Source organism: Saccopteryx bilineata, chromosome 8, assembly GCF_036850765.1.
Source record: "Saccopteryx bilineata isolate mSacBil1 chromosome 8, mSacBil1_pri_phased_curated, whole genome shotgun sequence".
In the NCBI taxonomy this organism is placed as follows: domain Eukaryota; kingdom Metazoa; phylum Chordata; class Mammalia; order Chiroptera; family Emballonuridae; genus Saccopteryx; species Saccopteryx bilineata.
The window spans coordinates 97,600,315-97,627,566 of record NC_089497.1 but is presented as its reverse complement, the minus strand read 5'-3'; the positions used below and the strand labels follow the sequence as shown (position 1 = coordinate 97,627,566).

General features: G+C 41.2%; 1 protein-coding gene and 1 pseudogene across 15 annotated transcripts; one reads left to right on the top strand and one right to left on the bottom strand.

The window, feature by feature from the left end:
- Window positions 1-1,569: 1,569 nt before the first annotated feature.
- B3GALNT1 (beta-1,3-N-acetylgalactosaminyltransferase 1 (Globoside blood group)) lies at window positions 1,570-22,451 on the bottom strand. Of its 15 annotated transcripts, none has more exons than XM_066241028.1 (6): window positions 22,291-22,427; window positions 21,379-21,454; window positions 20,542-20,632; window positions 17,956-18,052; window positions 4,709-4,801; window positions 1,570-4,068 (listed from the first exon to the last, which is right to left on the bottom strand). In XM_066241028.1, exon 6 carries the CDS (start codon window positions 4,035-4,037, stop codon window positions 3,042-3,044), a length of 996 nt encoding a protein of 331 aa, XP_066097125.1. In that variant the 5' UTR covers window positions 4,038-4,068; window positions 4,709-4,801; window positions 17,956-18,052; window positions 20,542-20,632; window positions 21,379-21,454; window positions 22,291-22,427; the 3' UTR covers window positions 1,570-3,041. The 15 variants fall into 15 exon arrangements, with proteins under 15 accessions (XP_066097125.1, XP_066097126.1, XP_066097124.1 ...); XM_066241029.1 differs by lacking the exon at window positions 22,291-22,427 and adding an exon at window positions 22,039-22,098; XM_066241027.1 differs by lacking the exon at window positions 22,291-22,427 and adding an exon at window positions 21,681-21,765.
- On the top strand, window positions 8,012-9,731 carry LOC136312187 (lupus La protein pseudogene; annotated as a pseudogene).
- Window positions 22,452-27,252: the final 4,801 nt, after the last annotated feature.

The following is a 27,252-nucleotide window of genomic DNA, read 5'->3' as shown; positions in this document are numbered from 1 at the left end:
AGTTTATATGGTTAAACATCAGAGGCCAAGGGGGTTTAATAACACAGCTGACTAATATTTTCTTCTTGAGAGCTTAACTGTACAGAAACATGTACTATATTTCCCCACGTATAAGACACAACTTGTTTTGAAAAATTTGGGGTCTAAAGACTGGGTTTGTCTTATACAGTGGTTGTAAATTTTTTTACTTGCACGTCTCACTTTTTTGTGCTTGTTTTTGTGTTCACTGTTGTAAACAATTTGACACCAGCAAGAAGAGTGAAGAAACCAACTATAGAAGTTTATACCTGGGTAAAAAGATCCTAGGATAATATCAAGATTGAGATAGTTGTCAAGTCATTTAAGAAGTGTGATATTTCAAATGCCACAGATGGAACTGAGGACGAGTCAGCATATGAAGACAGTGATTCCTCACCAGACACAGATGAGGACAAGCTCATGGATGGGAGTTTTGACAGTGATGAGTAGTTGTATGAATTTTACGATAAATAAAACTTGAGTTCAATAACTTTATGTAATACCTTTTTTTTTTTTCAAATTTCAGGCCCCAAAAATTGATGTGTCTTATATATGGGGGAATATGGTAGTTAAAAAATATAATGACCCAACCTCTTAATGTTTTTCACAATCATTTAACTTTTTTAGAGGTATTTTAAGCACAAATCTCTAGTTGAGAAGGAACAATTCTCTGAAATTTGGCAATTATTCACATTTTACTTCTCTGTGTTTTGTCTTACCTTAAAGTCAAAGGAAATTATTTTTTATTTTAAAAGTTCTCTTTCACCCCGAGGTTACCTGTTTGAGCATGAGCTCATCTGGCTTGAGTGTGGGCTCACCAGCTTGAGCATGGGGTTGCTGGCTTGAGCATGGGATCATAGATAATGACCCCATGGTCGCTGGCTTGAGTAAGGGGTCACTGGCTCTGGTAGTCCTCCACCCCCCGGTCAAGGCACATACGAGAAAGCAATCAGTGAACAACTGAGGCACCACAACGAAGACTTGATGCTTCTCATCTCTCCCCCTTCCTATCTGTCCCAATCTGTCCCTTTCTCTGTCTCTATCACAAAACAAATAAACAAACAAAGTTCTCTTTCAAAAACTTCTGATTTAGCTTCCCAAACCTCAATATAAATGTTAGGGTTAAACTAGCCTCTGTAAAACTCAAATTCCCCTCACCCAACTTCCAATAAGGCAACTTCTTCAGTACACATTTCCTTTGCCCTACCTCCCCCTACCCCTAAGCAACTCCCCCTACCCTAGGAAGGTTCTGAGAAATGTCCTTGAAATTATAAGGGGCCTGAGGGTTGGGAAAAGGTGACAGTTTGTGACCAAGGCAACCAACCCTGATATGCTAATCTAAGTAAGTCCAGGTGCAGCAAATGCTTGGAACAACCCTATATCTGCCACTCCCTCCCGTACTTTGGGGCAGACACCCTCTTGCTGGGCTCAGCCCACTTGTATAGGGTATCTAGGAGCTTGTAAAATAAATTTTCCTTTTGGAACATACTTGCCTCATGTTTTTGGTTTGTCCTGTGGTTTCTGCCTTTCAATAAACTCCAATAAAATTGATCTACTCTAATCATACCACAAAAACAACCAACAATGTCTTAAAGAAAGTGACTCCTATATGAATGGGGACTGACAGGGGTATAGATTGATTCTATAGAATATTTCATTTAATTGATTGTATTATAACTGGATCTGGTCTGAGACCAGAGAAATGGAAACAGCCTTGTTATAGAGAATCACACATAACAGTTCTAACTGAAATTTTTTCTTATAGAAGAATTACAAATATTTGAGTATTACAAGATTTGACACTGTACTTTCAAGTTTATATCTCTGACCTACCAGTAGCAGATCCAACAAAAGATACATCACCACTCTCATGTAAAAATAAACGTACTTCCACAACATCATGAAAATCAGACCTGACTTCAGACCACACATAAGGGCTTTCCTCTTGATGTGAAAATAGTAACAATAGGGCAGCACTGTTTTTCCCCCCTCTTTATTCTCAGACTGATTGTTATCGAGAAAACACATTAAGCCAATTAGTATGTAGCTCAAATCTTCAGTCTTCTCTTCCCAACTCAAGTACTGGAATACAACACCCTTTTCCATTACATTCTGGCTACCAGGTTCATTTTTCTTTTTTGTCTTTAGAATCCTTTCCAAAAGGAAGCATGCTGCCTGGCGTTCTGTGTTATTCCTAATACCCAGGTGGAAAAGGAGACCAATGAAGTGACATTTAAAATCACTGGGGATTTTATTTTTAAAAACAAGACAATACTTCAGATCTTCTGTCTTTAATTCTTCTCTATATTACCACAGTAAAATATTTATCAAAGTCAAAGATTTTACTGGTGCACAATAATGACCAATGACATGACATTAATAACTCATAATCAATAACTCATTAGTGTAATAACTGGAAAAGAGTTTAAATGTAAAGGGTGATTCCTTATTCTATTTATAGAGTATTGAAACAACCAGAACATTTAAATACCTAGAAAGTTCTAAGCAATATTAAATAAATAACTGATAACTCTGAAATACAGCAACATCTTGAAGTACTTTCTGAATGACTAACAACATAAAATTTTGTTTGGTATAACTCTGTTTTTTATACAGAACTATATATTTTTTAAAATTGGTAATCCACATAAGAGATACACTGACTAGACTATTCAATAAAGAGTTCCACATTACTTTGTTGTTATGAACTAATGAGTTTATATTCCATGACACCACTTTAAGAAGTTCCTAGTGTATAGAAGGACATGTTCAAATCGTTTAGTCCTATTATTAACAAAACACTTTAACTGCTCTCCATAACATCTTTAAAAAGGGCCTGATTTGATTTCTGTCAAAACAGAACACAAGTAGTGTGACCTGTAGTCTCTAGTCTACAGGTTCTTCACAAGTTTCAGCTCAGTGGAGGCCACTGAACAGTGACCTTCCCATGAGTTTCCAACTGGAAACTCTGACGCTTTCCGAAGGTATTCTGTCCTTCTCTACCTTTTCAGTAGAACCTCCAATTAATAATGGCATGTCGTGTTCCTCAGCATAACCTGCCAAAATGTGATAATTTCCTTGGGAGAAAAGCCATGGGCTGCAATCACACGTCTGAGTTGACAGACATCCAAATGAATCCTATACAAAAAGAAAAGGTTTGTGTCTTCTGGAATATGAATGTCCACTTTTAATAAATTCAAACAGATCCCAACATAAACATCTTCAAACTTGATGAGTTTTACGTGACTCATCATTTCATAGATTTTTGGCACCAAATCTCTGGACATAATATAACCCAACCCACTGCAGTAGGGAGGAAACACCTTGAAGGGATACTCCTGGTATGAAATATGGGTTTTTTGGTAAAACCCTCTATAGGAATAATTATCAATTAGAGGATAACCGGTGAAAAACTTTTCTGACTGGTTTAAATTTAAAAGATACTTTACTAAATTGCCAGTATTGATGAAAACATCAGTATCTGTCTTCATGATGTACTTGGCATTGGGGCAAAACTCAGTTACCCACCTGAATGCCATAATTGTTTTCAAGGTCAGGTTATTATATGTGTCTAAAAAATCTTGCCGTATTATGTCACCATAAAGAAGGTGTTCGTCCTCTAGGGACAATGCTAACACTTTGTCTTCCCTTTCAGCCTGCTGGCCTAGTAAGAAAAACGTCAGAACCTCATATCCCCACCAGGACTTTTTTTCGCCCCAAGTAACTCTAATGGCCTGTCTGGCTTTCACATCTGAGGGGTGTGAGGTAACCAGGACGACAAGAAATGGGTTTTGATGAGAGCAGTTTGAACGTTCTTGAAGTGTGAAGCGGAAGTCTTGCCTGTATATTGGCTCATACTCGTAGAAGTACATCCAGTTGACGCGTTCTATCACATTGTAGTGAGGCAGGCTGAGGTACCACATGACAAGAAAGCTCAGCAACGACAGCAGCAGGAGACTCCACTTGAGGGACCTCAGTGACATCGTACTGGGAAGGGTGGTGAAGAAAGCGAGGGCCATCCACAGCAGCCCAGAGCACACGGCTCAGGTTCTGGAAGATTTATCAAAGACCTGGTTAGTATTCCACCACCCAAAACCCATTTTCCAATGATACTGACTATCTACTTAAGGAGAAAAAGCAGGAGAACAAAGATCCAAGCTAAACCAAGACTCTTGTCCTGAATCTTACTAACTTCTTTAACTATAAACAAATGGATACCAACAACCAAAAATATATTAGAGCTTTTTTACATCAAGATCAACATTAAAAAATATTCTTGATTATTTTGGAAAATTAATACTACTTGTTCAACATAAATAAGTTGTAATATGGTTTTGTCTTAAATGTCCAGAGGGACAGAAAGAAACGAGTAATAGGTGTGGGTTCTTTCCTTTACCAACTAGGGCAAGTGGGTGCGTTACTTATCTCCTGGGGCCTCAGTTTCCTCATCTCTACATTGAAGATGCTAATACAATGCAAATTAGTACTAATGTGTACAAAGTATATGGCCAGTGTTATTCATTCAACAAATTGAGGTTGCCATCACCAGCTGCATCTACCCTTGGCAGCTTTTCCATCCTATCTATCTCTAAATTGATTTTTATTGTCAAAAGGGACTATTCTAAAGAAGTAATCTTCATGAATTCTTCTATTTGAAGAAAGTAGCCATAACTATATTTCTATTTCTTACCTTCTTTATTTCTTCTGAGTGTATGAAAGACCTTCAATTTCACCAACTAAACATTCAGTAGTAAGCAGCAGTCAAAAATAATGCTTAAAATAGCTGTAAGATATATAAGAAACATAATAATAGCTTTTACACATGGGTCAGGGGACTAGAGAGGTCAAAGAGGGGAAAGGATCCTTGTAAGTTGAAATAAAAAGTTAAAAAAAATTGGCCCTGGCCGGTTGGCTCAGCGGTAGAGCGTCGGCCTGGCGTGCAGGGTCCCGGGTTCAATTCCCGGCCAGGGCACATAGGAGAAGCGCCCATTTGCTTCTCCACCCCCCCCCCTCCTCTCTGTCTCTCTCTTCCCCTCCCGCAGCCAAGGCTCCATTGGAGCAAAGATGGCCCGGGCGCTGGGGATGGCTCCTTGGCCTCTGCCCCAGGTGCTAGAGTGGCTCTGGTCGCGGCAGAGCGACGCCCCGGAGGGGCAGAGCATTGCCCCCTGGTGGGCAGAGCGTCATGCCGGGTGAATCCCGGTCGGGCACATGCGGGAGTCTGACTGTCTCACCCCATTTCCAGCTTCAGAAAAGAAAAAACAAACAAACAAACACACAAAAAAAGTAAAAAAAATTATAGCTAGTCCACAGAATGCAGAGATTTCATGGCTTCATCATGGGAGGGCAGTTAGTATTCAAGACTTAAAACCTACACTTAAGTTCTCATGTCAGGTGGTGTCTTACAACACTCTATGACAGTGCTACTTCCCCGATAAATAACTCAGGGGGCCGTAAAAGAAGTGAAACACAGCACTTCTTTTTTTTTAATTTTTAAATTTATTTATTCATTTTAGAGAGGAGAGAGAGAGAGAAAGAGAGAGAAGGGGGGGGAGGAGCAGGAAGCATCAACTTTCATAGGTGCCTTCATCAGGCAAGCCCGGGGTTTCAAACCAGTGGTGACCTCAGTGTTCCAGGTTGACGCTTTATCCACTGCGCCACCACAGGCGAGGTGAAACACAGCACTTCTAAGTGACAAAGCAATTCTAAGATACACTGCTAATACACTCCCTTGAACTTACTTCTAATAATTATCTTTTAAAGGGACTGCAGGAATCCCTTCTGCACTCAGCAGCATGGGTATCACTGTGGAAGAATGAAGGAGGTGTGTGATGAAAAGGGGAAAAAATAGCCACAAATACTATAAAAGTGTTAATTCAAGGTGGTTAAAATCTAGGCATCCTCATATATATATATATATATATATATATACACACACACATATATATATATAAAATATAAAGTATTCTTTGTATTTAAAATTTATTCAAAAAGGAAGAAAAAGCATAATAAAAATGCTTGGATATCAGATTCAGATGGCCCACCCTTAATCTTGGCTACTACACTAAACGGTTGTGTGACCTTGGGGAAGTTATTTAATTTCATAAAAGTTTTTTTCAGCTAAAAATCTAGTACCATAATACTAATTCAGTTACTTAGGTTTGTGGGGGAGAAGACAGATTAACCAGTCAGCTCAGCGCCCTTAGTCATTTCATTTCTGAAGTGAAATGACACACAAATAAGGACAAATACACACTGTGATGTCACAGGAATTAATGTGGCTTGGCCTGTATCTGGGATGGGCTTGTGCCCTGACAGTGGCAGTACAGGGCAGCTGGCCTCCTTGACAGCTGAGCAGTGGGCTCTGTGAACTCTGACACTGTTCTAAATCCCATATCCCAGGGAAGGGACAGACAGAAGACCCTAAACATCAATGAATAGAAACATATAAAAAGGCCCAACAGAGAAGTAGACCATTATGTTATTACTAACTTCTTAAATAATAATGTCATATGTCACTATGAAGAAATAAATTAGGCCCTGGCCGACTGGCTGAGCGGGAGAGCATTGGCCTGGCGTGGGGAAGTCCTGGGTTTGATTCCCGGTCAAGGCACACAAGATAAGCAACCATCTGCTTCTCCACCCCTCCCCTTCTTCTCCCTCTTCCCCTCCCAGAGCCATGGCTCAAATGGTTTGAGCAAGCTGGCCCTGGGTGCTGAGGATGGCTCCATGACCTCACCTGAGGCACTAAAATAGGTTGGTTGCTGAGCAATGGAGCAGTGGCCCCAGAAGGACCAACTATCGCCCCATACAGGGCTTGCCAGGTGGACCCCAGTTGAGGCACATGTGTGGGAGTCTGTCTCTCTGCCTCCCTGCCTCTAAATTTAAAAAAAGAAATAAATTATATGTAAATTATAATTTAAAAATAATTTCCATTTTATAAAAGATAAACTTGTGATTATGCAACTACACATGCATTCACCAACTGGATTGTACATAATCTACATTAAGCAACAGCCGTCTGTCCCACAAGCTCAGTGCAATGCTGGGTAAACAACAGGCCACCAGTAATTACTTATTGATTTGGTGGTGTATCCCTAATGGTTGAAAAAAGATCTCAACTAACACAAAAACCAAGAAAACCTCCAGTGACAGAACATGTGTCAGCTTCCAGGTCATGAACTGTGTCAGGGCTTTGCACCATCAAATGAAACCACCTTCCTCAGACCATAATCGGGACCTCAGTTATTAAGCACCAGAACTTACTGCTGCCAAAGATGGCTGTCTGGCTGCCTCACTGCCCAGTTCAACCATAGGCTGTGACTATCCACAGGTATTTCAGCTTTAAAAGGGCTCTGTGGATCCAAGAAACTGGAAATAATTAAAACAAACTTAAACTATTATTTTTAAATGGAGGGCTTCTCAGAGTTTTAAATGTTAATGTACATTCTCTCAGAAGATGCATTATGCTGTTTCTCAACTTTGAACAAAGAATCTATTTTAATTTTCAGAGCCTTTGGCAGAACTAGAATTACACACTTTGAGAAACCTTGTCCTAGAACATCTTTGCATTCATTGAATTGAGAAACTAGATTCTGTGAATTAATAAATAAAAATTTAAGAGTATTTAGAGTAAAAAAAATATTTTTAACAAACTGGTTCAATTACTTTGGAAAACTTTTCATTGTTATTCTCTAAAGCTGAACATGTACCTACCCTAAGATACAGCAACACCACTGCTAGCTTCAACACGACAATGTATATGTATACTGCTCCAAGAAATGTCCAAGAAAATTGTAATAGCACACTATTCATGATAGCCCCAACCTGAAATCAACCCACAGGAGAAGAGAGAAATAAATTTATATACAGTGGTACCTTGACACACAAGCACTTTAAATCACTAGCAATTTGAGAGACAAGCAGTCACTTGTGGGAATTTTTGCTTTGTCACGAGTGGATATTTGAATCACGAGCTTCCGCCACCCTCCACTAGATGGCCTGTGATTGTTCTGAAAGGGAGGAAGAAACTAACTTCCATGGAAAGGGTTTTGTTGAAACGGCTCTTCTAAGTGAAAGCGAGGAAAGTGGGGCAAAAGAGCCTAAAGTCAGTGAAGAAAATGATAATGATTAAGCAAAGTAAAATGATAGCAATAAAGTTTAGCGATATTACATATCATATGTAGTAAGCTAAAATGTGCAATTAAATGTAGCATTAAGTGTGTAGAGAGTAAGTGATGTTAAGCGATAGCACAGGAAATGAAAACTAGGTCCGCCAGTCTCCTCCCCTCAGCCAGCATCTTTGCCTGATCTGGAAGGTAAATACACTTCATAAACCAGTTTATTTCTTTACATCCCCATATATATATATATTATTTATAAAGTACATTTTCTCATTAAAAGCACACAAAACAAAAAATCCATGTGGTTTTTGAGGGCCGAAACAGATCAACTGCATTCCCATAAGTTTAAATGGGGAAACTCTATTTGACACACGAGCAAATTGAGTCACAAGCTTGGCCATGAAACAAATTAAACTCGTGTGTCACGGTACCACTGAGTTCTTGGAAAATCTCTTAAACACAATGTTCAGTTAAGAACCCTTGATGACATAAAAGAATGGTTAGAAGATAAAGGTCAAGTACTAAATATTCAGATGAGAAGAACATTGCACAAAACATTTAAGGGATCAATATTTGTTGTGTTTGATAACATTGAATCTGCTAAAAAGTTTGTGGAGACTCCTGGACAAAAGTACAAAGACACAGATCTGCTAATACTTTTTAAGGAAGATTACTTTGCCAAAAAAATGAAGAAAGAAAGCAAAATAAAGTGGAAGCCAAATTACAAGCTAAACAAGAGCAAGAAGAAAAGCAAAAGTTAGCAGAAGATGCTGAAATGAAATCTCTAGAAGAAAAGATTGGTTGCTTGCTAAAATTTTCGGGGGACCTAGATGATCAGACCTGTAGAGAAGACTTGCACATCCTTTTCTCAAATCACGGTGAAATAAAATGGATAGACTTCGTCAGAGGAGCAAAAGAGGGAATAATTCTATTTAAAGAAAAAGCTAAGGAAGCACTGGATAAAGCCAAAGATGCAAATAATGGTAACCTACAATTAAGAAACAAAGAGGTAACATGGGAAGTACTAGAGGGAGATGTGGAAAAAGAAGCATTGAAAAAAATCATAGAAGATCAGCAAGAATCCCTAAACAAATGGAAGTCAAAAGGTCGCAGATTTAAAGGAAAAGGAAAGGGAAATAAAGCTGCCCAGACTGGGTCCACTAAAGGAAAAGTACAGTTTCAGGGCAAGAAAACTAAGTTTGATAGTGATGATGAACGTGATGAAAATGGTGCATCTGGACCAGTAAAAAGAGCAAGAGAAGAAACAGACAAAGAAGAACCTGCATCAAAACAGCAGAAAACAGAAAATGGTGCTGGAGACCAGTAGTTTTAGTAAACAAATTTTTTATTAAATTTAATTAGGTTTTCAACTGCTTTTGTCTTTAGAGGCTTTTAAAAAGAAAACCGGATTAGGTCCACGTCAATGTCCACCTGTAACAAAGGAAACTATTTGTTTAGCTTGTCTTTTTGTTATCCAAATGAGGATTTTTTTTTAATGTACAGTTCTGTTATTTCAGATTCAAAAGAAAGATTCTTGTACTAAATTGCCTTTGTAATATGAGAATGTATTAGTACAAACTAATAAAATGCATACTATATATTAAAAAAAAAAAAAAAAAAAGAAATCATATATATGGAAGAGACATTATGATTCCACTTATACAAAGCTGAAAAGCAACAAAAAGTATATGTATATGGTGTTAGAATTGAGGACTCCAGGGAGAGGGAGGAAATATTAGGGACTTTCTAGGGCACTGGCTATGTTCTATTTTTTTTTTTTTTTACCTAAATTGTGGCCACAGGTGTGTTTATTTGGATAGTTCATCTTTTAACTTGTGTGCTTTTCTTTTTGATTGTTATACTTCAACATAAACACTAAAACAAAAAAAGAAAGGAAAACCTGGCAATCTACAATATTTCATCATTTTGCCTATCTATCAGGTTACTGTGCACAGTGAGTGCTGGCAGGAGTCTACATGACATGGCACCCTGGGGGCCCCAGTCATGAGGACAGGACCACAGGTAGTTGCCAGGCACTAACTCATTTAATCTTCAAGAGAGCCCACAAGTTGAGGCACTTTTAAAACGTTTATTATTTGTATTTAACAGGTAAGAAACTAAGGCTTGGGGAAGAGTCAATAACTTGCCCAAACTTGCAGGCTTATTATACGTGGTAGAGACAAAAATCAAACAAGACTCCAAACCTCAGGTTCTTCTTGGCCACTACTTTCCTATCTATCCCAGGGGGCCTGCTGCGTGCCCCTGACCAGAACTGTCTGAGTGGGTTTTAACATCGTACAGCCACTGGGTTTTGATAGAAATAGCAAAGCAGCATCACAGCCTTACTGTCTTTTAACAGAAAGACTCAAAAGCCCACTCTCAAAACCTGAAATATGAAGTATTTACAACCGTAATAGTTAATAACTAATCATTCACACAAATATAGACCTTTTTATTTTGCAACAATAATATGTTGGGCACTAGGAAGTAAACTGCAGGGGCAGGGAAGAGTGACACAGAGGAAACAGCTTAAATTCAAATGAATACTCCAGAGAAACAGAACAGAGTTACTGCAATGTCACAATTATTTAAACCAAAATAATCTGAAATTCCTTCCTGGGATACAAAAATGTTAGTTATTTTCTGCAAAGGGGAAGCAAATTTAATTATTCAAAAATACACAAAAACTTTCCAATTGCGAATGTAATATATACCGTTCATTAGAGAAAGTTCTAAAGGCAAAAAACCAAAAAGACAATAAAAGCTTAAAGATAACAACATGAATGTTTTGAATGAAAACTGATCAAGTCTGTCTCTCCACAGGAATATGTAGGCCTGTCTTCCCTGCTGCTACTGTCTCCTCCCAACCTTGCTGCAGCCACAGTGGCTTCCTGTCTGATCCCTGAACGTGTCAAACTCTTCTCCACCCTTGCAGTCTGCACCTGCTCTCCCTCTAACTCAAAACCTGGTCCTGAAAAAGACTGACTCCTTCTCATGCTGTAGCTCTCAGCAAAATGTTACCTGGAGAGTGTTCCAGGGCCTCTTACCTCCAGTAGTTCCCCCATTATCCTCTCCTTAGCATTCAAACCCTACCTGAAGTTTTTTGTCTATTTATTGTGTGTTCCTTCACAAGAATGTGAGATTTCTGAAGGAAAAGACATTGCCCACCATGGTCACTGCCATCTTCCTGGTAGCAGTATTTGTAAAGTTTCCAAGGTGACTCCAATGTGCTGCTCTAGACTCCCAAGTGCACTGCCTGGGAGCTTGCTGGAAACGCAGAACCTCAGGCCCCACCCCATCTCCTGAATCAGAAACTGCATTTTATGAAATAACACATACTGAACATTCAGGACGGGGCTGGCATGCAGTAGCAGCTAAGTATATGTACTGCTATTGTTATTAGAGTCCACACTATATGCTCCATCCAACTTACTCTATTTGCTCATATTCGTTTTATTACAATCGCTAGTTTCAATGTCTTTTTTAAGACAGTGTATGCTCTATACCACGTTTAAACAGGCAAATGAGTCCTAGTCAATCCACCTTCTTCCTCCAAATCAGTAGGCCTTCTTTGCAGTGCATGGATTGTTTCCTCCAGGATCTTAAAATTCCTAATATTCAGCTAGCCTGAACTCAGAAGCCACCAGGAGCAGTGCACAATGCCAGATGCGCACTCCTCCAGTTCCCTCCACACACAGGCTCCTCTCCCGGACCTGCCCTTTCCCCCTGCCCCAGTCCTCCACAACTGAATGACATTATTTTTCAGGGCATGATCTGCACTGTCAAAAGTCCTTCAATAGGTATTTCTAGCAACTGAAGGAGAACATCAAAACACATTAACCTTTTCAAACTGAGCTGTGAGATACTCACATTGCACCAAGTTACTTTGAGGATTGTACATATTTGAAAAGGCCTACATCTCCCTTTTTACTTCAAAGCACACAGCTGTACATAGAATTTATTTACTAAATGAATGAACTGCAGCTGCCATTTTTGCCTAATTTAATGTTTTAAAATAAAATATGCTTTAATCTGTCAAGGCAAAAAAGGTTTGCATTAAAAACAACTTGCTTCCTACCTCATCCATTCCTTCACACTCCTCACCCTCCGTATTTTACAACAGCCCCTGCATGGCTCTGGTACTGTCGAAAGCATGTCATACTCCCATTTGTTTGATGATTAAAACCATCTTTTGAAGTAGCCCCATTATTATAATATTCATCTGCCAGCCAAGAGGACAGATGTGGAGACCTGCTACTGAGTCAGGGTCAGCAGAGCGGAACTGGAACTCAGACGTCCTCACGCCCCGGCAGGGTCTGTAACCCTGCACGACAGCATGCCCTTCCTAGTAGAGTGGAACTGGAACTCAGACGTCCTCACGCCCCGGCAGGGTCTGTAACCCTGCACGACAGCATGCCCTTCCTAGTAGAGCGAACTGGAACTCAGACGTCCTCATGCCCCGGCAGGGTATGTAACCCTGCACGACAGCATGCCCTTCCTAACTTGTCTTCCCACAGCCTGGCATTTTCATACTTCCTTTCACGCACTGCAGCACCTCTGATCTTCCTCAGGGGTGAACAGCCGTCGAAGCCAAACCAAAATCTTCCAAAAGAGGGAAATCCTAAATGCAAACATCATTCAATCTCCAAGCAAATCTTGCTCAGCTCCTTGAAAAATTAGTCCCAAGTACACTTCCAAGAAGTGTATTTTCTAAGGACACTTTTCACAAGTGAAAGAATTGTGGAGGGGAAAGAACATAAATGAATTTGCATTCCAAATAACCTTGAATATGTGTCTGAGCTTCTGAACACACTAGTGAGTGCTTAGACCAGGGGTTCCCAAACTTTTTACACAGGGCGCCAGTTCACTGTCCCTCAAACCTTTGGAGGGCGGGACTATAAAAAAGACTATGAACAAATCCCTATGCACATACACATATCTTATTTTAAAATATTTTTATTTTATTTTATTTATTCATTTTAGAAAGGAGCGAGAGATAGAGAAGGAAGCATCAACTCCCATATGCGCCTTGACCAGGCAAGCCCAGGGTTTTTGAACCAGCGACCTCAGCATTTCCAGGTCAATGCTTTATCCACTGCGCCACCACAGGTCAGGCCGCACATATCTTATTTTAAAGTAAAAAAACAAAATGGGAACAAATACAATATTTAAAATAAAGAACAAGTAAATTTAAATCAACAAACTGACCAGTATTTCAATGGGAACTATGCTCCTCTCACTGACCACCAATGAAAGAGGTGCCCCTTCTGGAAGTGCAGTGGGGGCCGGATAAATGGCCTCAGGGGCTGCATGTGGCCCGTGGGTCGTAGTTTGGGGACCCCTGGCTTAGACACAAAAGGGATGGCCACCAGGAGCCAGTAGAGATTCAAGATCATTTCATCTGAACAATCTCATCTTCATATTCCATATGGTTCCTTGCCCAGAAAGGCAAGGGAAGCCCTAGACCAGGGGTCCCCAAACTTTTTACACAGGGGGCCAGTTCACTGTCCCTCAGACTGTTGGAGGGCCGGACTATAAAAAAAACTATGAACAAATCCCTATGCACACTGCACATATCTTAAAGTAAAAAAACAAAACGGGAACAAATACAATATTTAAAATAAAGAACAAGTAAATTTAAATCAACAAACTGACCAGTATTTCAATGGGAACTATGCTCCTCTCACTGACCACCAATGAAAGAGGTGCCCCTTCTGGAAGTGCAGTGGGGGCCGGATAAATGGCCTCAGGGGGCCGCATGTGGCCCACGGGCCGTAGTTTGGGGACCCCTGCCCTAGACAGCACACAAGAATTACTGTACTTTGCTGAAGAGGGCAGGGCACTGAAAGTTCCTTCTGAACAAAGTGGAAGTGAGCCCAATGACAGTTCCTATACGGTTTCAAAATTGGCTGACCCACTGTAGCCAGTGTATTTCTCAGTCATTTGTTCGACACACATTTCTTGGGCCCGTGCTGGACTGTGAGAACAGTATTGACCAGCACAGACACGGACCTGCCCTCACGCTATGTTCCAAGGCTGTTAGCGCATCTTTGTCAACCTGAACAATAACCTCTAGGGCAGGGGTCAGGAACCTATGGCTCGCGAGCCAGATGTGGCTCTTTGATGGCTGCATCTGGCTCACAGACAACTCTTTAATAAAAAAAGTAACAACATTAAAAATATAAAACAGTCTCATGTATTACAATCCTTTCATTTCCTACCGCTCATGTTCATGGTTGTGGGTGGCTGGAGCCAATCACAGCTGTCCTCTGGGACAACACCAAATTTCTATTGGATAATGCATAACGTACACAGGTCATTGTATGGCTCTCATGAAATTGTTTTTTTTTTAATCACATGGAATTGATTTATTTGACCCATACTGATAAAATGCCTCCAAGGCCCTGGCCAGGTAGCTCAGTTGGTTTGAGTATTGTTATGATATACCAAGGTTGCGAGTTCAATCCCAGGTCAGGGCAAATGAAAGAATCAACCAATTGTAGATGAAAAAGGGGCTACATGCTGAGGATGACAAGTCAGGGTAGGCCTACTTAGCAGCCTTGCAAACTCAGAGATCTAAAGTAACCATATACAATGGTCTGAAATTAAAATTTTCTAACTAAAAGCAGTTGACGGGCCTGACCAGGCAGTGGCGCAGTGGATAGAGCGTCGGACTGGGATGCGGAGGACCCAGGTTCGAGACCCCGAGGTCGCCAGCTTGAGCGCAGGCTCATCTGATTTGAGCAAAAGCTCACCAGCTTGGACCCAAGGTCGCTGGCTCAAGCAAGGGGTTACTCGGTTTGCTGAAAGCCCATGGTCAACGCACATATGAAAGCAATCAATGAACAACTAAGGTGTTGCAACAAAAAACTGACGATTGATGCTTCTCATCTCTTTCTGTTCCTGTCTGTCCCTATCTATCCCTCTCTCTAACTCTCCCTCTGTCTCTGAAATAAATAAATAAATAAATAAATAAATAAAATTGTAAAAGTAGTTGACGATGGGTAATGATGTCCTAGGGTAGATTTATCTCTATCAAAGGCCAATGCTACCTGACCAGGCAGTGGTGCAGTAGACAGAGTTTTGGACTAGGATGTGGAGGACCCAGGTTTGAAACCCCAAGGTTGTGGCTTGAGCGTGGGCTCATCCAGCTTGAACACAGGTTCATCATCTTGAGCATGGCTTGAGCACGGGACCATAGACATGACCCCATGTTTGCTGGCTTGAGACCAAAGATCCTTGGCTTGAAGCCCAAGGTCACTGGCTTGAGTTCAAACATCGCTGGCTTGAAGCCCAAGGTCGCTGGCTTGAGAAAGGGGTCACTTGCTCTGCTGTAGCTCCCTGGTCAAGGCACATATGAGAAAGCAATTACTGAATGTGAAGTCAGTAGCCATGGCCACCATCACAGCTGCCTGGCCCATGCAGGTTCACATTGGATTCGGACAGATGGTAATGAAACAACAGAGCCACAAACTGGTAGGCCATTATCTTTAATCCTAGCTTGCACCCGGCGGGCACATAAAAACACACACTGGGCTCCAAAACCCATTCATTCAGTGCTCACAAAGCTACTGAGTTATCCGAGTTTCCTAGAATCAAAGTTTTCTAGTTCACCAGCCTTATTCTCCTTTGTTTCCCATCTCCTTCCTTCTCCCTGCACAAACTCTGCACTAACTGGCTTCTCTCTCAGCACTCTGCCATCTTGGCTGCCTCTCTCTGCTCTCTCCTCTAATGTTAATCTCAGGAACCAAGCTCACGGAATTACATTTTAAAATATGTGGTGTTCATGGCTCTCTCAGCCAAAAAGGTTCCCGACCCCCGATATAGGGTTTCATCACAGGCCCATCTTTAGCATTTTCCTGTTTAACATTTCTTATCAAAGACAAATGAATGTAGCCTTACTTAATTTTTTAGACAAGAAAGATCAGGGGAAAAACTGGTGAATTCAAAAGAAGATGTAACAATAATCTAAAGAAATTTCAACAGATTGGAACAGGGCTAAAGTAAGATGAAATCTGATGGGAACAGATTTATTGTCCTGTATCAAGTTCAAAAAACCAACTCCACAAGAGCAGGATGGGGGATCATTATAACAACCTGAGTTAAAAAGACCTTAAAGTTCTAGTTGAGTATGAGTTCAATACGAAGAAAGGTGGTGATGTAAAGGAATAACTGGAGGATCAGGAGACAGGATTTTAGTGGTAACAGTGAGGGACGTTTGGCGAGGCAGGGCAACAAGTCATTGAATTTGGAGAGTTGCTTTTCTCGTCAGAACATTAGGAGTCTGGGCCGAGGTACCTCTCAACCCTACCTAGCTCCACCAGAGCAGATTTCTACACACTGCTGTGTCCCCAGCATCGAGCAGTGTCCGGCACATAGGAAGCACTCGCCGAGTGCTTGGGAAGGAGTGACAGTGATGAACCTCTACAGGTTAACACTGTCCTGTGTCCTCTCTCAACACACTCATACCCAAAGCTGTAATATACTTCTGTCTTCAAGAAGCAAAACAAGTCTGGGCAAAAAGAGTCATAATCCCATAGCCACAAATATATTCTACTTTAAAAGGCCCACTGATAAGTTAGATATAATTTAGAGAAAGGTAACCTGTTGATTATGGATTTAGTTTATCATCTCCCATGAGGATTAGATGAAACAGTGGCAGAAGGAAGTAGGGGATGTTCTGTTCTGGGAAACACAAGAGCTTAGAAGAGCCTTGGTAGATGCTTCCAAATATTTTGAACAATATGTCAGTTTTAATTGCAGAAGGCAAATGGAAGTCCAAAGATAAAAATTAGTGACAGTCAAATATAGATTTCTAGAATCTCTTCACCAGTGGAAATCTTCAAGTTGCTGGCAGGAATGTTAAGGAAATGAATTCCTCCATAAGTTTCAAGTTATTTTAGGTAACCTCTGAGGTCCCTTCAATCTCCAAGATTCCATGACTTTGTGATTGACGTTTAGAATGTTGTATATGGAAAAGGGTTCATTTTTACATAATTTTTAAAAATTGTTCTATTTTTAAGAATGAATCTGAAGTATTCACTGAGTTGAAGAAAAAAAAAACCCTACCATTAAGCACAACTTTCCCTGGTTGTGAGTTTTCAGTTTTAAGTAGACGGTGAGTATAAATACCTAACGCTCCACTTGCATTTCCTAATCTTGCCCCTGGGTCCCCACTGGCTGCATCAGTACCACCTTCACATGTATTCTGAGATGTATGAGAGAATGTCTTCTATTCAGGTCTTATTAAAAGCCTCCTGGCTCAGTGTGCTGGGGTAGAAGACACCCAGATTTTTAAAAATGTATTTTAAAAAGACATAATACATACATTGTTTGCAGACACAGTACTTTCTTGTAGGAATTAACAGTATGTGGGAATATTTACAGATTTCTGGGGTTGTGCTGTGTAGAGTCCTTGGACTAAGAAAAATGAGGAGCAGCCAAAAGTACCAAGATCTGAGAAGGAAAAATCAACTGAAATTTTCTATTTGCTTTTGCCCTATATGCACTTGCAACAACAACAAAAATCCACTCTTAATAATGTGAATGCATGCTAGGATTTTAAACAGGGTGTTTTTATTTAAGGGAAGGTGGGTTTTGGGCTTAAGTCTGTATCACTTCTACAGCAATTTACAAAGCACATTCACAACACTGTAAAATAAGTGTTAACCCAGTTTTCAGAGACCTGTGCAGTCCACACTAGGCCCACCCTTCCCCAGAGCACAGTGCCCATAGAAGAACCAAACCTCATACCCACTCTCACAGCTTCTTGAGATACCTGGTCAGGGAGCAAAGTGTAGAACAAAAGTAGGCTTACCTTTGCACTCAGGGCTGAGCCATCTGAGAGAATGCTATGCTGGAGCAGACTTTGGGAGGAGGCAACAGGGTGGCCGGGTCCGGAGAAGCTAGGAAAGCTGGAGCAGAGATCACACTGATCAGGCAGAACAGCAGGAGGCTGACTTGAATGCTGGACTTCCTGTCTCAGTTTTATTACAGCTTTACCGATTGGAGGAAATTTCATTCAGTACACTGGACTGTGTCAGAGGTTGGGCTCCATCAGGGAAGACAACAGACAAACCCTGCCCTCAAGATGCTGCCCTCCATGAAGAGCAAGGAGGAAGGTTCACATCTCCAAGCTGCATATCAAATGTAATGAGTAAAGCTCACCTGGGGAACATGAAGGGAGAGCTCCCTCCTCAAATGTCTCCAACTTAGTGGTCAGCCTCCATAACAGGGAGCTGAGTTTGAACTCTCAGAATGTGCAGATGCTCAATTAATGTGCAAATTATAGAGCCTGTGTCAGTTTAGAGAAAGAAACTATTTAATACTGAGAGATAAGAGTCGATTATACTTTTTTTATCTTGGAAAGTGGGTAATGCCATGTTTGAAAATAAAGTTTGTTACCAGAATAGTAACCAAACACAGTTCTAGATCAGAGACATGGTTTGAGCCCTCAGTCACTCTGAGGGTAGGTGGCCGAAGACTTGTCCAAGCACAACTTAGGAGTTTAACAAAATTCTATGTTCTAGCCCAGAAGTGGGTGATTTTTTTTTTAGAAAAATAAAAAGCCAGATAGCAATATTAGTCCATATAGTCTCTATCCTAGCCACTCAATTCTGCTTTTGTAGTAAAAAGAACCACAGACAATATTAAACATATAGGTATGGCTGTGCTCCAATACAACTGTATTTATAAAACAGGATGCTGGTCTGTTTTGTTCTAACTGCATGCAAATAGCACACCTTAGGACATCAATAAAATCTCCTGAGAACTCTCTTTTCTGTTTCCTCATGACCCCAAAAAGCCAGGCTACTGAAAATGGGGTCCTAGTGCTGGTACCATGTTCCCTCAGTGAAATGGCTCCTGGAGGGCAGGCAGCACTGATAATTATTAAGCTGTGCTTAATATTCATGTGGGTGCTATATAGGGACAACAGAAGGACTTGGCTTTCTGGTTCACTAACTATATTAAGGGTCAGACACATATAGAATGGCAAACTTGGATATCCACTCTAGTTTTCTGTTTAATTTAATTTATCAGAGCTTCAAAGTGGCACAAGCTCTTGAAGCCAAATCTTCCATCCTCTCAAGGCTCTACCCTACAGATGTTCTCTTTATCCAGATGTGGCCCCTGCAAATCTCCATGCTTCTGGCCCATACTCTTCCCATCTTACCCTCTCCTCTAATTCACAATGTGCCAAAGCTCTGGTGCCAAATACATATCAGTAAGTATAATATGCAACTTTTTAATTATAACCATTGCTCATGGTCCCAAACTAAGTATTTGGCAAAGAGCCTACTGTTGAGTAAACTGCATCTTTTGAATGTATCTGTTATGTAAGGTCATTTAAGGGTGCCCTATTTGACCCCCACACATTTGAATTCATTCACGAAGCTGTAAAATATGGTTATCTACCAACGCTGAGAGCAAGGATGAGCAATGACAGCTTTTAGAGTTGCCACAGAAAAGCATGTTTGACTTGGACATTATATCGTGGTAAAAGGGATAAAGAAATTTTTTAAAAGGGTATTCTACCTATATCATCCAATGGTGGGCAGAACAGAGCTGGAGATGAGCACTGAGAGTAGCCAAATCATTTGAAAGGAAGAGAAAAGAGAAAAAAGTATGTACTGGAGTATTTTCATAAAGATAAAGAGAATTGAGTTTGAACTTAAAGTTGAGAATTGAGTTTGAACTTAAAGTTGGTATAACCACCAAATTAAATTTACATAGTAAAATTTTCCTGAGATACCATGATATTTTATAATAATCAAAAAATATATATATCTGCTCACAAATATTAGGGGATAGTTCAGAATGAATATGAAGCAATAAAAAAAGCATTTGATTTTTTTTTAATTAAACAAGAACATCAGGAAAGCAAACAAGTCAAAGAAAGTTGTTCAATTATGCAAATGAGATGCAAAATCAACTTTTATTTCATTGGTGAAAATGTACCTGCACGTTCCCTGATCCCCTAATTTTTGTGAGCAGTGTAGTTTCTAAAATGACTTAGACCTTAATTAACTCTTGTACCTTCTCAAATTCTTTGAGGAAAGAAATATATTATAATACATAACAAAACTTGTAGCTTTACAAATCAGTTTTTCAACCACCAGCCGGTAGACTGGTCCACCAGAAATTTCGCATACTGATCCACAAAAGAGTTAACCACCCTGATGTTGTATGAGGATTACAGACCCAATGATTTTAGTTAGATTTGCTTATGCTCAGGGTGACTTCTGCCTTAGTGGTCCCTGAAATAATTCTATTTTCACCAGTCCCCAAGTGTAAAATGTTGAAAACCACTGATGCAAATGATCCTTAAAATTCTGTAAAGAAGCAATTGTGGGCAATTTTAACCACACAGGATAATTTCTAACTTAAAATAAGATGGGCTTACCTATATAATTTCAGATGAAGCCAAAGTACTAGGTGAAGTTCTTCGCTGTTTTCTGAATTCCATGCTTTATTTAAAACAGATTTGCTGGGGACTATTGAACAGAATAACAGGAAAAGGAATATAACTGAGTTGTAACATTGGGCACTATGACTTCTAAAAGTCAATGTTTTATAGCCAACAAGTTGCTATCGGAGCAAATTATTACACATCAACACTTCATATTTACAAAACTGATCCTCTCTTTGTGTGTGTGTGTGACAGAGATCAAGAGAGAGGGACAGACAGGGACGAACAGACAAGAAGGGTGATGAGAAGCATCAATTCTTTGTTGCAGCACCTTAGTTGTTCATTGATTGCTTTCTCATATGTGCCTTTGGGGGGGAGGACGACATGGCTACAGCAGACTGAGTGACCCCTTGCTCAAGCAATCGACCTTGGGCTCAAGCTGGTGAGCCTTGATCAAACCAGATGAGCCCAAGCTCAAGCTGGCATCCGTGGGGTTTTGAACCTGGGTCCTCAGCGTCCCAGTCCGGGGACGCTTTATCCACTGCAACACCACCTGGTCAGATGATCCTCTCTTCTTCTTGTCCTCAAATCACTTCATATAAATCTGGAATTCCATTTAGCCACTGTTTTGATAACAAACTTTATTTTTGGGGCAGGAATTATCCAATGACCATTCTTTTGAATGAACCTTCTAGTCTAGGTGAGAAATGTCATAGACTCCTCTCCTAATTTTAAACAATTCCCTTCTCTAGGCTGATACAGGTTCAGTATCCGCTCTTATCAGGGATTAACACAAAATCAGATTCTGAAAGCACAAGAGCAGCACCCTACCTCCGTGTAAGCCGCCTGGGGAAAACTAAAACACAAAGTTGTTCCCAGTTGAAGACAGCAAACATATCTTTTATCTCTGAAAACAGAAGAAAACATGGTTTGGTAATTTGTTCCTTGATCTTCGCTCTTCCTGACAAAGCAGCGACCTCCTACAAGCGGGCATGATGTGCAAAACACACCGAGAAAGGAGAGCCATCCCTGCCCGGCAAACCTCCCTTCTGGTCCGGGAGTGAGCAGTGGAAGAGAAGGAACACAGAATGCCCTGGAATTCCGGATCGCTGGGAAATGAAATTCCATTGTACCTTTAGGATTCCCACCACAGGCTTCCCCCACTCTCTACCCGATCTGCCCATTGCCTTCCACACGGCCATGTTGTAACCAGTCCCTCCCCACAAAGGATCCTCCCACAACCCAGCTCCCAGGCCCTTCCCGCTCGCCTCGGGCCTGCTGGGGATCTACAAACCCCAGAACATCGCTTCCGTTCCGTGCCCCGCCGCCACGGCGGCCACCTCGCCCCACGCTGCAGGTCCTCGAGCGGCCGGGTGGAGGCCGGGGGCTGTGCCTGGGGCCCGGCGGGGCCCGGCGGGGCCTCCGGTGCGCCCTGTGCCGCCGCGGCCCGAGCCCACCGCGCACCCCGCCAGCCCCTTCCCCGGCGCTCACCGGCTAGAGCCGCCGTTCGTCGCGGAGCGGAGACCCAAGAGCTCGGCTCCTCGCCGCGCCGGCTGCGCCGGCCGCGCCCCGGGGCACGACCGGAGGAGTGGCGGCGTCTCCCCGCGCTCCCGCCGACCCCGCCGCTCGGGTCCCGGAGTCCCGGAGGCGGGCGCCCCCCTGAAGCAGCAAGTCCCGAGACCACTACCCCTCCCAGCCCGGGTCTCCTGCCGCAGGGCCGCCCGCGCCCCGCCGCACGCTCACCTCCGCGCACGGCGCGCACACGCAGCTCCCGGGGGCCGGGCGCGCTCAGACTGGGAGCCGGGGTCCGGGCCCCCTCGCTCGCGTGTTCGTCGGGTGGCTCGTTCGCACGCACGCGCGGCCCCACATTCTCATCTGAGCGCGCTCTTACAGCCCTCGCCATCACCAAGCACCGGCACTGTGGTATCAGCTGTGCGTGTGGTTAGGCGATTTACTGACCAAAAATCCTCATGGAGCTATTAAGGAAAGAAGAAAACTTGGAGAGTTCTTTGCTCTTTCAAAAGAAATGCGCGTTCACCTTCCGGAATCCCTAGAAAGTGGAAGGTTGAAAATGCGTCGAGGTTGTAAAGGGTCTGATGTACCAACAGGAGTCCCCGGGATTCCACGCTCTTCCGGAAATTAGTCCTTGGGAACTCCTTTGGTCTGAAGAATTCAAAGAAGGTCGCCCCCACCCTCCCACGCTGTCGTCACCATGTAGGTACTGCTCCCGGGGAGGAATGGAGGGGCCTAGCAGGGGAGCTGGGTGTTTGCTGAGCTGTGGTTAATACCGGCCTTTGGGTGGAAGTGGTGAAATTAATCCGAAGTAATACTTCTCCTTTCTCAGTACCCCGGAAGAGTGGCTGCTTCTGCAAACAGTTCCGCGTTCTGGCTAGCCCCTTGTCTGTGGGATTGTGAACAGGTTGCTCCAGCATTACTGTGTAAGAAGTAGAATGAATAATTCAGTGAACACCCACCATATATATTCTTTCAAGATTGCATAACCTAACATTTTACCATAACGGCCTTCTTTCTCTCTTTCCTAAATACTCAGCCTGCGTTTCCTAAGAATAAAGACAAAGACATTCTTCTATGCAACCACATAAGAAACGTCATCACATTTAAGAAGTTTAATAATTTGATATCACCTAATATCTAGCCCATATACAAATTTCTCCAGTTGTCTAAAAAAGTCACATGTTGTATAATAAAAAGATAGTCCAATGAAGATTTCTACATTGCTTTTGTTGTTATATTTGTAGAATATAACATGCAGAACAATCCTCCACCTTTTTTTTGTTTCATGGCATTAACTTTGTGAAGAGTTTAGGCCAACTATCTCAGGGTTTTACTGTCTTGATTTTTCTGGTCTTGTCCCCTTCTTGATGTCATTTAACTTTTTCTGTAGTGACCTTATTTCCTCTCATCTAGATGGAAGATTGAGAAATTTGATTAGATGGCAAGAATCTTTCATGCTTTATGAGCATATTGTTTCCCATCAGGAAGAACATAATATTAAATATTAAACATGTTATTCTTAAATGAATAATATTAGGTTGTCCCAGTGTCAGTGATCTTTGAAATCTCAAGTGTCCTCCAGACTTCTTTATTATAAAGTCCATTTTCCCTTTTGAGATTAATTGGTATTATGTGGGGTGGAGACTTTGGAACTTCTTGAGGAGAGTCTTAGATCCCTGCAAGAAGAATACAGCTTACAAACCTGTTCACCTACGTGAGCAGAATAATCATCTTGCTCATTCTGGTATCTACTGCTTCAGACTCTTCATTGAATTAAATTCTAGCTTTATTTAAAGAACAGTAAAAATTCAGCTCTCTGTGGAGTTTGGGCTACTTTAGGGTTCCTGTGGATAATTCTGGTAAAAAGCAGTAATGCAGACAGGCAGTTGAAAAACACTGACATATACCACAAGATATTAATGCATTACCGCTCACCCATTTAAGATCATAAACTGCTGGGCAAGAGCTATGTCAAGTTTACTCTATAAAAATGACCACCTTAATTCCCACAAGAGAACTCTCAAAGGGCATGTCTATTCCACAGATAATTGTCTTCTGAACAGATAGCCTGTATCTCCACTTCTGAAAAGAGGATAATTTTTAGTAAGGCAATCTAAGTCAGTGGGTGGTATCAATGGTTTTTGTTTGCATCAGGAAATTAGTGTTTGCTCTTGACCCTGACATTGATGTAAATTTCATCAGAGTCAACAGTTTAAAAGTCCAAAACAGAAGCTGCAAGGCAGAAGCTAGTCTCCAAAGTATTATAGCATCATTTTGTCACTTTCTATTAGTCAAACAAGCATAGAACCATTCAGGGTTGAAGGGAAAGGTAACAGGTAAGGGCATGATCACTAGGAGATGAGGCTTACTGGTGTTGTGGGGGGGGGGGGGTGACATTTCTAAAGGAGCTACAAGACCAAATTCAGATGTATAGGATTGATTGTACTAGTCCTTTCCTCAAAATTATGTGGGTCTGGGTCATCTGTTTAACATTAAGCATAGCCATAATCACCTATCCTCAATTGTGACCTACACATTTGCATTGACTATTAATATGGTCCACCATTTTTCTTGTTGTTGACAAATTCCTTGATTCAACAGCTTCCTTATCAGAGCAAAAGGGTAAAGAATAGGGGAGTGAAAAGTGCATTTAAAATTTAGTTATGGTAATTTGAAAGTTCTCTGAAAATAATAGAGGTGAATATAGGAGTTAAAATGGATATACAACAGAACTGTGATTAGATAGTAGCAGTGTAAGTTCAGGCACTAGATTTGTTGGCACTGTATAAATATTCAAGTCTAAGTCATGTTTGTAATTCTTTTCCTGGTTCTAGGATACTTTGCAAAGGGTAAAGTGATTGCTGCCTGCTGATACCTATATCACAGCCATTTTTCACCCCACCTTGACCTGCAAGTTCACTGCACTAAGTAAAAGAAAACCCATTGATAACAAAATGAGGCAGGCTCCATTGCCAATAGATTAATATGTGGAAAAAAATAGACCTCTCTATTTGGAAGGATACTGTAGGACATTGATATTATTTCTTACAAATTCTGTATTCTTCTTTTTAGAAAAGTTGTATTCCAATACCTGTTTTAGAAATGTTTTGAATGTCCCAATGAATAACTAGTGGATATGTGTGCTTAGACTTACCAAAACCTCCCTAGAATGCAATACAGAGCCATGGACAGCAATGTGGGGGTAAGAAATCCTCCCCCTCAAAATGAGTAAGAATAAAAGGTCCAAAACTTTTAAGAGCATATTTCCTTCAAGGCAGTCTTGTTCTTTGTGTAGCATTTAATAGCTTGTGATTTAGTTATCTACTGCTGTAGAACAAACCATCCCATTTATTAAAAACATCAATTTAATATTTCTCACATGCAGGCTCATCCAGCTTGAGCATGGGCTCACCAGCTTGAGCATGGGGGTCGCTGGCTTGAGCGTGGGGTCACTGGCCTGACCACGGGATCATAGACATGACCCCATGGTCACTGGCTTGAAGCCCAAAGTCACTGGCTAGAGGTCAAGGTCGCTGGTTTGAGCATGTGAGAAAGCAATCAATGAACAACTAAGATGTCACAAGAATTCATCCTTCTCATCTCTCTCCTTTCCTGTCTCTCTGTCCCTGTCTCCTCTCACCACTATAAAATATATATATATATATATATATATATATATATATATATATATCTCACAGTTCTGATCTTAGTTGGGTGCTTTCTCTGTGGTTTTGTCTGAGCTGCTCTCACAGTCATATTCAGCTGTAGCAGAGATCAACAAAATTGTAAAAGGCCAGATAATGCATGTTTTATGCTTTCTGTCTGTTGCATGTTCTTGTTATCTATTTATTTTTTACAAATTTTAAAAAGCAAAAGCTATTCTTAGCTCAAAGGCTCTGCATAAACTAGGTTGAGTACCAGATTGAGCCCACAGGTTATAGTCTGCCAACTGAAGGGTCAACTGAGCTGAAGGTCCAAGGTGTCCTCACTCACGTGTCTGGCAGCTGGTGGAACAGTCCACAGAAAGCCAGTATTCACCTCCTAGACAGTCCTCCATTCTCTTATAGAGAGGAGAGTGTGGCTTCTCATCCTCCACAGGCTACACTGTCAGTCTGTGGGAAGCATCCAAGGGAATGGGGGCAGAAGTGGACAGATTTGTTAAGACAGCCTGGGGAGTCAAACAAAGTCACTGTGCCACATTCTTTGAATGGAAGTAAGCCAACCCACTTTTCAGAGAAAACAGATTCCTCAATGGGGGCAGCTAGCAGAACTAAGTGGCAGATTTCTACTGTGTGCACCAGATCAAGAACTGATGCTAACCTTGACATTAGATTGGCTCTCAAAGCCTTATTAGATAACTTCAAATTGAGTCATATATTTATAATTTTAGATGGCAGCTGCTGTTCTTACTCTTTCCTTTGCCCATAACTGCCAAGCTGCTTCTCACTCAGAGAGTGTGCACTCACTTCCCTCAGCACTTGTTTATAAGAGTTATGCCATGAGATCAGAGCTCTCCAGAGAGAAGACCACACGCACCCACCGCTCTGCCTTGCTGGGATGTGTCTTCAGTAGATACGCACAAATTTTTCTTTCTTTTCGTATTGAAAAGAATGAATAAATTTGTCTTATTTGCAGAAAACCTGATTATATACATCAAAAATTCAGTAAATTCCAGATAGGCTTTAAATCTAAATATGAATGATTAAATATTAAACTTCTAGAAGAAAAATATGAAGGATCTTCTATATGTTGGGATAAGTAACAATATTTTATGTAGGGCACAATAAGTATCTAACATTGAAAATTGAGAAATGAGACTTCATTAAAAATCAGAACTTCTGCTTATCAAAACACTCCAATAAGAGACGGGAAATGCTGCTGCACCCTGGGAAAGGATATTCGAAATACAGGAGGGAGTCAAATGGCTCTTATTTTACCAGGTACTTCTCTGCAGTACTCCTCACAAGGTCCCATTCTTCATTCATTTGTGTAATTTTTGTTTATTATCTGTTCTCATCTAGATCTTAAGTTCCGTGAAAGCAGTAATGTTACATGATTTTGCTCACTATTTTGTTCTACTATCTATTACAATGCTTGATGCATTGTACCTGCCGCGGACCAGCAGGGCTCCTAAAAACGGTGCGTAATTAAGGAAACACACTTATTAAGAGAAAAAATGGGACCGGGAGG